The 12,074-nt window shown below is 48.8% G+C and overlaps 1 protein-coding gene across 1 annotated transcript in view; it reads left to right on the top strand.

The window, feature by feature from the left end:
• Positions 1-12,074, top strand: part of MYO18B (myosin XVIIIB) — a 242,026-nt gene that overhangs the window by 200,901 nt on the left and 29,051 nt on the right. The window contains exon 40 of the mRNA XM_081802559.1: positions 4,592-4,722. Coding sequence (XP_081658685.1) covers positions 4,592-4,722 — 131 coding nt within the window. The remainder of the gene's footprint in view (positions 1-4,591; positions 4,723-12,074) is intronic.

The raw sequence follows: 12,074 nt of genomic DNA, 5'->3' as shown, positions 1-12,074 counted from the left end.
ATATATATACCACATCTTCTTTATCCATTCATCTGTTGATGGACATCTTGGCTCTTTCCACAGTTTGGCTATTGTGGACATTGCTGCTATAAACATCGGGGTGCACGTACCCCTTCGGATCCCTACTTTTGTATCTTTGGGGTAAATACCCAGTAGTGGAATTGCTGGATCATATGGTAGCTCTATTTTCAACTTTTTGAGGAACCTCCATACAGTTTTCCAAAAGGAGACGATTTTAATTGCAGCCACTAATTATGGTATGAACGACCTCCCACGGGCAGCTCTACATGGCGTGCTCCAGGGGGAGTAGCTTGGGAGTTTAACAAGGGTTAATGATTCTCTTAAGCAATGCTGGGGAGGTCAGAAGTATACACACTACTTTCGCTGTATTTATCTCTGTATGCATGGTGTGTATTATGTATGCATTCATGAATGTAATACCCAGGTCCCTCCTTCATTCACCATGTATAGTCATGCAGTGACACCATTCATTCGATCCCCAAATATAGATTGAGTGCTTGCTATGTTCTAAACACCAGCAATACAGAGAGATTAGGTCCCTGTAAGAATGTAAGCTCCAGAGAAGTTGGGACTTTATCTGCATGACCTGTGTGTAGGTTGGTGCTGGCACATAGTAAGTGCTCAGTAGATGTTTGTTGAGTGACTGAATGGCATATGAATATATGTCTACATGTAATGAACATATAATATATATAGTAATATGTTGCATGTCATTATAATGGGTATATCACCATTACTGTAGTTATAGATTAACATGGGAATAGGATGTATTTATTAGTGGGTTTCTGCTGTATACATCTTACTATCTGAATAGTTTCATATCCTAATTTCTCCCCCAACTTCTGCATGCTTCAAGTCTCTAAAGAGAGAATAACAGAGGAGACCAGCTTCACACGTGGCCTCAAAACGCAACCCTGTTTGCATATGGCAGCCCTGATTCAAACCCAAGCATTGTTAGTCACATGTCTTGAGGGTGGAAGAAAGCCCCAGACTCCCAGATCGGAGAGCGGGCACCTCCCTTGTGTCCCCTTCTCCTTGTGGACCTCCTCTGTGTTGCCTGAGCTGTCTCTGGCCGGGGTCTTGTTTGGTCTGCCCCAGGGACAGTTTGGGGCACCATATGCATTCCCCTAATGACTTGGTCTCTGCAATCAGCAGACTTTGCTTTTCAAGTTGAAGCAGAAAAGGTTAGCTGATTGCTGATTGCACAGACTTTAGATTTCCCCAATCCATCTCCTTGAGGTGTTCCTACTGGACCTGATCTGAGTCCCCTGGGCCCCGTTCTTGGTCCATACACCCTCATCTATGGATGGTGTTCTTGCTCACAGCTCTCCTCACTCTGTCTAATTAACTCATCCCCTACGCTGCCCTTGGTTGCATCCATGTCTTTCCTCTGAGGGGCACTGAAAAACCTTTGGAGCCAGAGTCCTTATTCGCCTGTGACCTTGGCAAACCTCAGTGATACACTGCTTCTCACCCTAGTTGCTCCTCACTCTCCTCTGAAGAAATGACATGGTAGCAATGGTGGCCAAGCCTTTCCTCTCTGGCGGTCAGAGAGGTTGAGTAACTTGCTATGGGTCACACAGCCAGTAAGGGGCAGAGCTGGGATTTGAACCCAGGCACGCTACTTTGTCTTTCACAATATTACAGATTTGACTTGTCTCAGGCCCCCCTTTCCTCTGCCCCTCTGCTTCGTCCCAGCCCAGAGCCAACCATCCCTGAGACACAGTGCCTGTCCCCGGTGGTCCTGTCCTCTGCCCACCAGGCAGCTCCATGAGGGCTAAGACTTTAGGCCCTTGTTGCTGTCTCTGCATGACATTGCATGGACAAAGCTCCCCCAGGCACAACTGGGAGGGGACAATGGTGCTCTTTTTTCATCCCTGGGCTCAGGAGGCATAAAGAGTTGTTACCCAAGAACCCAAGATCTGGCCGCGCATCCGAGCTCTGTGCTCTCCTGGCCGCATGACCTCACACAGGCCATTCTGCTGCTCTGCTCTCGCTTTCTTCAGCTCTGGAATAAACATTCACGCATGCCTAAAACGGCCCGGACGTGAACTTCGGCCAGCATCTCCGTGTCTTACAAAGACACAGGTGCCCCGTCTCCTGAGAGACCGTGGTCAATTCTGTCGCCCTAGGAAGGAGCTGAGCTCAGACAAGTGCTCCTCTAAGCTACTGGGGATTTTGCACCCAGCCATTTTTCTAGGTGTCTTTAGGAGCTGACATGCCAGTGTCCAGAGGCAAGCGCCTCCCCAGCCATCCCCCGGTGTGTGTTATTTCCTGTGACAGCCCACTGGCCTCCTGCCCCGGGGGCCCCGCCTTAGACCAGCTCTCACCTTGTCAGCACCAAGATGAGGATTTCACAGCTGGTAACCTCAATCAGCCACAGCACACTCTGCCAGCTCCTCGTCACCCCCTGCCTCTCTCCACGCTGCTGCTTCTCAGCTCCACTCAGCCCTGAGCCTTCTCACTCTTTGCTCGCTCTCTCTCTCTCATTAAAATGGGGAAACCTCAAAATCAGATGAAAGGCACAGACCCACAATACCACGAATAGACAAGCCACTCCGCAAGGGAGAGCTGTGCGTGTCCCCGTAATGGGGAGCAGCCCTAGTCCTCCCTGACTTCCGTTGGGGGTGTGCACACGTTGCCCCAGAAAGATCACTGGCAAGACCGGTCTTTAAATCCAGGCTCTGCATGTTACTGCCCCGAATGACTTCACTGGCCTCCACTTCTTCATCTGCAACAGAAAGAAAACAAGCCCAGGTTGCACAGATAGGGATTTAAATGGGCAGCTGGGAATGGCGCTTAGATCTGACCCTAAATCTTTATATTTTCACCCTTCCACACTCTTGGCAGTTGGTATATGTGTGTTCCTTAAAGCAACAGTTAACAGGGGCGCCTCGGTGGCTCAGTCAGTTAAGCGTCGGACTCTTGATCTCAGCCCAGGTCTTGATCTCAGGGTCGTGAATTCAAGCCCCGTCTTGGGCTCCATGCTGAACGTGGAGCCTACTTTAAAATAAATAAATAAAAACAGTCAACAAGTAATCCTTACATAATTAGAACAGCTTAAAAGAAAAATTGTATCCATAATCCCCCCCTTCTTCCTCATCTATAAATATCACCAGCTTCCTAAGTGTTTTTCCAATTGTATGTGTGTTATTTGCAGATAGATAGGGGCATGATATTTCCTGTTCTATTCCGTTTGCTTAACATTATTCCACAGAAGCATTCCACGCTGCTGCAATCCTTACTTCAAATGTTAATGTCTGCCTAATGGCATCAAAGAGACACGCTGTGATCCCCCTAAGTATTCCCAGTTGCTGGATGATGAGGCTGCTTTCAGCTTCTCCCTGTCCTCCATCCCACCGCTCCAAGCATCCTCTGGTACAGACCTTACTCTGCCTTTTGATTGCTTCCCTGTAGGATTAATTCCCAGCAGGTGGGATTCTAGGTTTAAGCCGAGATTTCTCAGACTGGGCACTACGGACATTTGGGTGAGGCCATTCTCTGTGGAGGGGGCCGTCCTGTGCATTGTAGGATGTCAGGTACCATTCCTGCCTCTACCTGCAGCACACCCCGCCCCCCGACAAACTGTGACAACAAAAAATGTCTCTAGGCATTGCTCAGTGTCTCCTGGGCTGGGGAAGGGGAGCTGGCAAAATCACCCTCAGTTGATAATCATTGTGATAAAAGGTGGGGGTGGATGACATATGCTGCAAATGGAAATCAGAGATTTTCCAGAGTCTGGACAGAATCCAATTAGGACAAGATCAGAGGAGAGAGGGATGAAACCTCAGAGGGTAGTCAGAAGCACCAAGCTGGAGTGCCAAAACCACCATTAAGCCTTTGCTTGCCCGGGCCTCAGTGTCTCATCTACAAAATGGGAGTAATAATAGTGACCCATCTGCCAAGCTTTCGAGCCGTGAGGGAGGTCATCAGGGTAGGACGCTCAACACAGTGCCAGGTACAGAAAGATCTCAGTAAATGGCAGTGACCTGTTTGCTCTGGGAGGAGCCCTCTGGCTTGTCCATCTTTGCCTTTGCTGCCTCTGAGGATTCAAAGTTGGGGGAGTCGGCATGTAGAGTTAAAAGGGAACCATTCTTGTCTGCCTCCCCCCCACACCCAACTGATCTCCCACTCCAGATCCATCTGTGAGGCAGACGAAGCTTCCAGAACCAGCCTCTGTGACTGTTCTGGGAAACAGTAATTGGTCCGTACATTTATTCATCCATCCAAGGTGTACTGCCTGGCGCAAAGTGGGTGGTGCAGGTTCAGAGCATAGCTCTGGGGTCAGACACACTGGGCTGAGACCTCCCAGTGTGGGCGAGGGAGCTCTGTCTGTGGGCCATGCCCTCCTGGCCCCCAAAACATCCATATCCTCTATAAAATTCAAAGCATCTGTCTGAGGGTCTGTAAGCCCATCTGTATAGAGAGGATACCTCAAGGGGTGCCCACTACGTACTAGGTGCTCAGTGAACACTAGGCTCAGCCTAGGGTGTGTCTCCTCCCCAGAAGCTCTGGCAGGTGGGTGAGTTCTTGTCCAAGGCCAATGTGTGCTTGTGGTCTCTGCCTCCAGGAGAAGTACGTGGAGGAGCTCGCAGCGGTGAGACAGACCCTCCAGACAGACCTGGAGACGTCCATCCGGCGGATTGCCGACCTGCAGGCAGCCTTAGAGGAGGTGGCGTCCAGCGACAGTGACACGGAGAGGTAACCTACGGGGGCCAGGTGCGGCTGGGTGCAGCAGGTGGACTCTGCCCTGGAGCATTCTACGGTCTTTGGTGGACAGAACTCCCGCTCTTGGGTCTGGAGGCCACATCTGCGGGGAGACCCAGATGTGTTTAGTGGTAGGACGGATAACTGGCTGGCTTGCATGAGGAGGGACAGGACTTTTGCTTCCCCTCTGGTGTCAGCATCTCCTTGTTGCCACTAAAAACACCTAGCCTAGCTCTCCGAGCCATTGGGGAGGCAGTTGGGGGAGTGCTTGCAAAGTGGGCTGCCGATTGTGATTGTGGGCAAGTTACATGTCTGATCTGGGTCCAATTCCCTCACATACAAAGCGGACCTAATACTTTGGACCAACCACAACAAACTGCTCTATTTTGACTTTGGATGTGCAGATTGACCTTTCGTGTGCTCAACCCACTGCCTATCTCGTAGGGTTGTCAGTAAGAGTCAAATGAGGTACCAGATGGACACCACTTAGAACAGTGCCGGGAGTGCACATGAGCTGTCAGGATGTAAGCTGTGTTTGTGCACGTAATGGGCATCTCTTCACAGAGGCAAGAGCTGATTCAGAGATACAAGATTAGACAGCTGGTGATGGGCCAGACCACTCAAATTCAATGTCAGGGCTTCTCTCCTTTCTCAGAAGACAGGTTGCTTCCTACCATCTCCACTCAAGTCTCGAGCTGCCACAGGCCATGGGTGGGCTGCTCACCTGGAGGGAGTTTGAGGCGTCACAGGTGGGCACATGGGCCCGGGCTGTCCAACCCCTGCAGGTGGCCCATAGTCCTATTCCCCAGAGCTGTCTTTGTAACCTTGACATGTTACTTCTCTGGAAACCACAGCTGTCTGTCCGGCTGCAGTTCTCTGTCCCCATCCCACCCTCTGCCATGAAGCCCAGGCAGCAGGGAGAGCATTGCTTTGGTAAGAAACAGCGTGCCTTAACCTAACCTTCAGATGTGGCTCTGTCCCTACACACACCTGCGTGGGCTGCATCAGCCACCGCTCCCTCTTGGTCTTTGTCTCTGTGTGGGATGATTCGTGTTGCAGCCAGAAGAGTCCAATATCAGACCATGAGTGCAACCCTCTCCACGTCCACGAGGACCCTGAGAGAGGTTCAAGGCCACATAGCAAATTAGCATCGTGCACCGGGTGAGAACCCAGGGCTGCTGAGTTTCCTACCCTAGACCTTTGCCTGTCACACCCGCTTAATAAGGTGAAGAAGGGGCCAGCTGCTGACATGCAAGAGGCGTGGGCTGGAGATGGGCAGTGAGGGAAATAGTGTTGCAAGTTAGCTGTGGGTTAGCCAGTGGGAAGAACGGGTAGAGCTGACCATGCCTGGTCAAGGAAAAAAAGCCTGGAAGGAAACACACCGACATTCTAATACCGATGGAAGGCATTACTGCTGACCTAAATTTTTGTTTTCTTCAAGCTTATATATTCTATAAGCTCTATATATTCTAAAATTTCTGCAGTGAACATACACACACAGCCCTAGCTATACTAGGATCCTCTTTAGGATATTTTGCTCATATAAGTTATGGACTTTATTTTTTAATTTTTTTTAAGATAATTTATTTCAGAGAGAGAAAGTGAACAGGGTGGAGGGGCAGGGGGAGAGGGAGAGAGAGAGTCCTAAGCAGACTCTGCACTAAGGGTTGAGCCCAATGTGGGGCTCGATCTCATGACCCCGAGATCACAACCCGAGCTGAAGCCAGAGTCAATCACTTAACTGACTGAGCCACCCAGGTGCCCCTAAGTTATGGACTTTAGACCCCTGATTTTATAATGTAAACACATTCTTTCCTTGATGCGGTTCTGGGCTGGTCATAAGTTGCTCCGAGATGTGTAACCTCAAACTTTCCCGTGAAGATGTTCATGCTCAGCATCAGTCAGATGGAGACCCAGTGGGCTCTCCATGTCCTTGCCTTTAAACAAAGGGCTTCATCTAAGAAATCTCAGTTTGTGCAAAAATAGCTTCCATGCACAATTCTAAGTACCGCCACCATGCCCTGCTAATTTGCACGGCGACCAAATTTTGGTGAAATGGCAAATACTGGTGTTGCACCTGCTTCCTGGCTCATGATTACATTTAGGATGTCCCGTGTGCCACCCTCCCTGCAGTCTTATTAGAGTCCTGACAGAACTCACATCTGTAATTATAAACCCTATTTTCAATATTACCCACTTGATGCTGGGGCTGGATCTTCCATTATTAAAGACATTAGCACTTTTGCATTAATTATAGTGAGAATTAATGGTTATATATACTAGTATTTTTTTTTTTAACCAATGAGCAAAACTTTGGAACCATTTTTACTTGCATAGCCAGAGAGTGCTTTTCTTTTCCTTTTTTTTTTAGAGAGAGAGCCCAAGCTGGAAGGGGGAGGGGCAGAGGGAGAGAGAGAAACTTAAGCAGCCTCCATGTTCAGCATGGAGCCTGATGCAGGGCTCGATCCCGCGACCCTGAGATCATGACCTGAACCAAAACCAAGAGTCAGACATTTAACCGACTGAGCCATCCATGTGCCCAGCTTTTCTTTTTTTTTCTTCAAGTTTTTATTTTAATTCCAGTATTGTTAACATACAGTGTTATATTAGTTTCCAGTGTACAATACCGTGATTGAACGATTCTATACATTATTCAGTGCTCATCATGATAAGTGTACTCTTAATCCCTATTTCAGCCATCCCCCCTGCCCTCCTCCCCTCTGGTAGCCATTTGTTCTCTAGAGGTAAGAGTCTGTTTCTTGGTTTGCCTCTCTCTCTTCTTTTTTCCATTTGCCCATTTGTTTTGTTTTTTCAATTCCACGTATGAGTGAGATCATATGGTATTTGTCTTTCTTTGGCTGACTTATTTCACTTAGCGTAATACTCTCTAGCTCCATCCACATCATTGCAAATGGCAAAATTTCATTCTTTCTGATGGCTGAGTAATATTCCTGTGTGTGTGTGTGTGTGTGTGTGTGTGTGTGTGTGTGTACTAAATCTTCTTTATCCGTTGTCTACGGATGGACACTTGGGTTACTTCCAGAATTTGGCTACTGTAGATAATGCTGCCATAAACATAGGGGTGCATGTATCCCTTCGAACTGATGTTTTCGTATTCTTTGGGTAAATACCCAGGAGGGAGATTACTGGATCATAGGGTAGTTCTAGTTTTAATTTTTTGAGGACCCTCCATACTGTTTTCCAGAGTGGCTGCACCAACAGTGCATGAGGATTCCTAATTTTCTCCACATCCTTGCCAACACTTGTTTCTTGTGCTTTTGATTTTGGCCATTGTGGCAGGTGTGAGATGATAGCTCATTGCGGTCTTGATTTGCATTTCCTGATGCTGAGTGATGTTGAGCATCTTTTCATGTGTTTGTTGGCCATTTGTATGTCTTCTCTGGAGAAATGTCTGTTCATGTCTTCTGCCTACTTTTAATTGGATTCTTTGTTTTGGGGGTGTTCAGATTGCTTTTCTGATACATGAAGGTTATCAATGAAATAAATGAAAGTTATCAAAATAACAAAATAGGAAAGAGGCAGAGGACCTGTGCTTGGAGGTGTGGATAGAGGCTAGAGAGAAGGTGTGACAAGAGCAGGGAGCGCATTCTTGCCTGGAAAGTGAGGTCCCAGTGGTGGGGTCACAGAGGGTTATAAGTATCACTCCAGTCTCAGCTCATAGGGGCTCCTCTAGAGCCTTAAAGGGACCCGCCTCACCCTCACCTCTCGGTAGGAGGTACTTTCTCTCTTTCCGCTCTGTGCATACCCATCCACCTTTTCTGAGCTCCATACCCTGGATCCCCGGGAATCCCCTCTGAACCCCAGCTTCCTGTCTGCATTTTCGTGATCTTCTGTCCCAGTAGGACTTGGTCCTGACTCTCTGCCCTGTTACTTGGGTTTGAAAGAGAGGCAGAGCCGAGATTTCACCTGTAGCACAGGAATAGGGGGGAGACCAGGGAGAGAATTGCCCACAAAGAAGTCTCGACACATTTTGAAGAATTAATATTGCACAGACCTTGTTCTCTGGTCACGCTGCAATTAAACTGATTATCAGCAATAAAAGGAAATGCATGCCTTGCTAGGCCACAGAGACGCCGTCCGGAGCAGAGCCCCAGGTCCTACCCCCGGTACCACCCTGTCCTCTTCCCCTCTTGACGGCTCTGCACTGTACTTCCTGCTTAATTGTCTCATCACCTGGGGTACGTCCGCGGTTTGGATGGGAGCCCGAGGGATTTGGCGAGGTACCTCTCCAAACTGAGCTCTCAATTAGGATTCACACCCACCCTGAGGGGAGAGAGAGAGTGTGTGTGTGTGGTGCTTCTGCTGGAGGTAAGGTTCTTTAAGAGGCTTGTTCAAATTATGAAAAGTCGCATTCCCCATGTTGGGAATTAGATCCAAGCGTAACAGGCCTTCCAAGGCTGGAATCGCGGTTATGTGCTCAGAAAGCCAAGTGGCCCGGGCAGCGGCATTTAAACACGTGCCATCCTGCACTCGGGCTCTGTGTTGTGCCTTAGATGGCGGTGTCAGCCTTCACAGATTAATGGGGAAATGCTTTAAGCTGGTCCCCCGGGGCCCGGAGCACACTCATTACTCATGGAGGGAGGGATGCATCAGCTGACAGCCCCGTCTACTCCTGGCCCAGGGTCTGCAGCTGCTCTGCCTGTCACCTTTCTGGGGGTTTGGAGTGAGGGGAAGGGGGAATGTGTGGAGAGGTCAATGGACAACCTCTGACTCCTAGGTCAGCGGAGAGTGTATCAATTCCAGCTGGCCCGGTCAGAGACGAATGCTCTAGAAAGGTGTCTTCTGTCACTGTGTTGCGTGTAAGTTGTATGTTTCTCAACATACCTCCTGTTAACTGGGCTAAAATTAGGCTGCAGTAGGATAAGTAGGAAGATGTGGGCCTCACCACACGTGGCAGTTGCCACGTCATTCTGAGTTGATTTATTTAGCAGTAGGCCCAGGTTCTGGCCAGACTGTAAAGCTTCCTGCTACATAGGAAGGCAGGCTTTGGAACTGCTCACATTCCTTTTCCTAAAACTCCCTACCTTCTAATTTGCACCCTGTGAGCTCCCTCCCGCCCCCTTGAGTAATAAGCATGCCCCAGGCCTGGGGGGAACAGCTTAAAGCATCTCTCCATTATTCTAGAAGGTTGATGCCCCATTCCCAATGACAAAATGGGGCCCTGGTGCAGGATAGCACACGTTTAAATGACATCCCAGAAGCCATCTGGCTTTCCAAGGGTCCTTCCAGCTTGGGAGGCCTGGATACCCAGCTAATGGGGTTCATGGGGAGTCAGGGCTCCAGCCTATTTTATCCACTCTTGCCTTGTGGGAAATGATGGTGATTGGGATGAGAGCTACTCCCTGCTGAGGACTGACTTGGTGCCAGGCTACGCAACCTACTTGTTTTGCAGACGTTGTTCTCACAACTTTTGAGGTTGGTACCCATTTTATGGACCAGGACACTAGAGTCAGAGAAGTCAAGGAGATGGCTTGGGTTCACCCAGCAAGTGATGGGGCCATGATGGTCTCCAGGCCGACCCCACCTCCCACACTTCCAATGAGCAGACTCTGCTGTCATGTCCCATGGACCCCTTCTTCCCCCTTTCTCTTGTGAAGGTCTTCATTCTCCCCCAAGTAGTTAACTGGCCTGTCACGCTGGAGCACATGTGTCCGTCACTGTGACGGGGGCCAGCGCATTCTTGTTACTTCCCAGGCAATGTGTGCATTTAGATTGGAATTTTCTGACAAAGACTCGTGCTAAAAGAATACAACAGAAGACATCTAATTAATTACCTTGCCTATCAGCAAGCCCCTGTCCACCAATGCCTGGCACAAGTTCTTTCTTGCCACATGCACCAAAAGTGAGAGAAAGAACCACTGATAGGTCAGGAGGCAGGGTTCTGTCCTGGCTGCACCAACCAATAGATCTGGACCAGGTCATCTGTCCTTCCTGGGCCTCTGCTGGCCCAGCCAACACATTAAAATCCTCATCATTGCCACCACCATCATCACCACCGATATTCACCTTCCATGTTTTGTTTTTAAATATTTTATTTATTTATTTATTTATTTGAGAGAGAGAGAGAGCATGAGTGGGTGAAGGGCAGAGGGAGGAAGCAGGCTCCCCACTGAGCAGGGAGCCCGATGTGGGACTCGATCCCGACACTCCGGGATCATGCCCTGAGCTGAAGGCAGACGCTTAACCGACTGAGCCACCCAGGTGCCCTTTCAACTTCCATGTTCAGACAGGAGGTAACAGTAAGAAATAGGCAAACATGGAGCTTGCAGCCCAGAGACTCTTTCTTCATAGGGTAAAAGGGTCAGTGGATTTTGAATTCCCTCTTAAGTGGAATCCCCCCCTTTTTTTTTTACATCAGCACAAACTCCTATAGAAAAGTTTAGCTTAGGATGGAGTGCAGAGATGAAGGTTCAGGGTCAAGTCTCCCTACTCCCTACTCCGGCTCTCTTCCTGAACCCTTGGGAACCCCTGTGAGGTCTCCCATTTGGTTCGATGAGTCCCAGGACCACACAGAAAAAAAAAAACTGCTTCTGCCTGGAAGCCTTTCCCCTCCCCCTACCTCCAAGGTGTAGACCACTGCAGGGTGAAGCCGTTAAGTGCCTTGTGCAATTTCTCGGACCGTAAAGTTTCCAGAAGCTCTCCTCAACCCAGCCTCTTTATTTTAAACATATTCTGTTTTGTTGAGACCTTCTAAGATGGCGGGTAGTATGGGGCGCAGACCGGACACCCCCCCTTGGCCTGGATGGTAATTGATCAGAAGTTGACAAGCAGAATGCGTAGCAGACCTTGACTTTAACCTCAGCAGTTCTGTGACAATTCAGTGACATGGGTTCACAGGCGAAAGCAACCAGTGCACAGATTAAAATGCCTATAAAAATATAGGATTATTTTCAATAAGCATCCATACCAGTATCTTTTTATTTCTTATGGCTGGTTCTCCTCTGGAGTCATGGGCTTGGAAGGTACTTATAAGGATTGCTGATAATCTTATGCTCTTACAAGATTGCTTCTTTAGATTCTTCACCATTTTTTCCCCCACATGGTGATAAAGGGTATAATCGTCGTTGATACAGCAGTGATGGGTCACGCCTGCTGCCTGCTTATTTCTCATTAAAAAAAAAACAAACATTGGCTCAGAAAACCCAGTGCTTTCTGTTAAGGCAGAAACCAGCACTGAGATTAGCTATTGTAATAGTCAGAGTCTGGCAGGAGCCTGAGGCTCGTCCCAAGAGAGGGAGTCTAATAAAGGGACTATTTGCAAAGATATGGGCCCTGTGTAGGGAAGCACCAGGGACGATACAGCACCCAGGGGCTCGTAGTCATGC

Source organism: Leptonychotes weddellii, chromosome 13 (genome assembly GCF_054177405.1).
Source record: "Leptonychotes weddellii isolate Sample4059 chromosome 13, ASM5417740v2, whole genome shotgun sequence".
Classification (NCBI taxonomy): Eukaryota; Metazoa; Chordata; class Mammalia; order Carnivora; family Phocidae; genus Leptonychotes; species Leptonychotes weddellii.
Note: the sequence above shows the minus strand (reverse complement) of the source record. Positions and strands in the feature narration are given on the sequence as shown.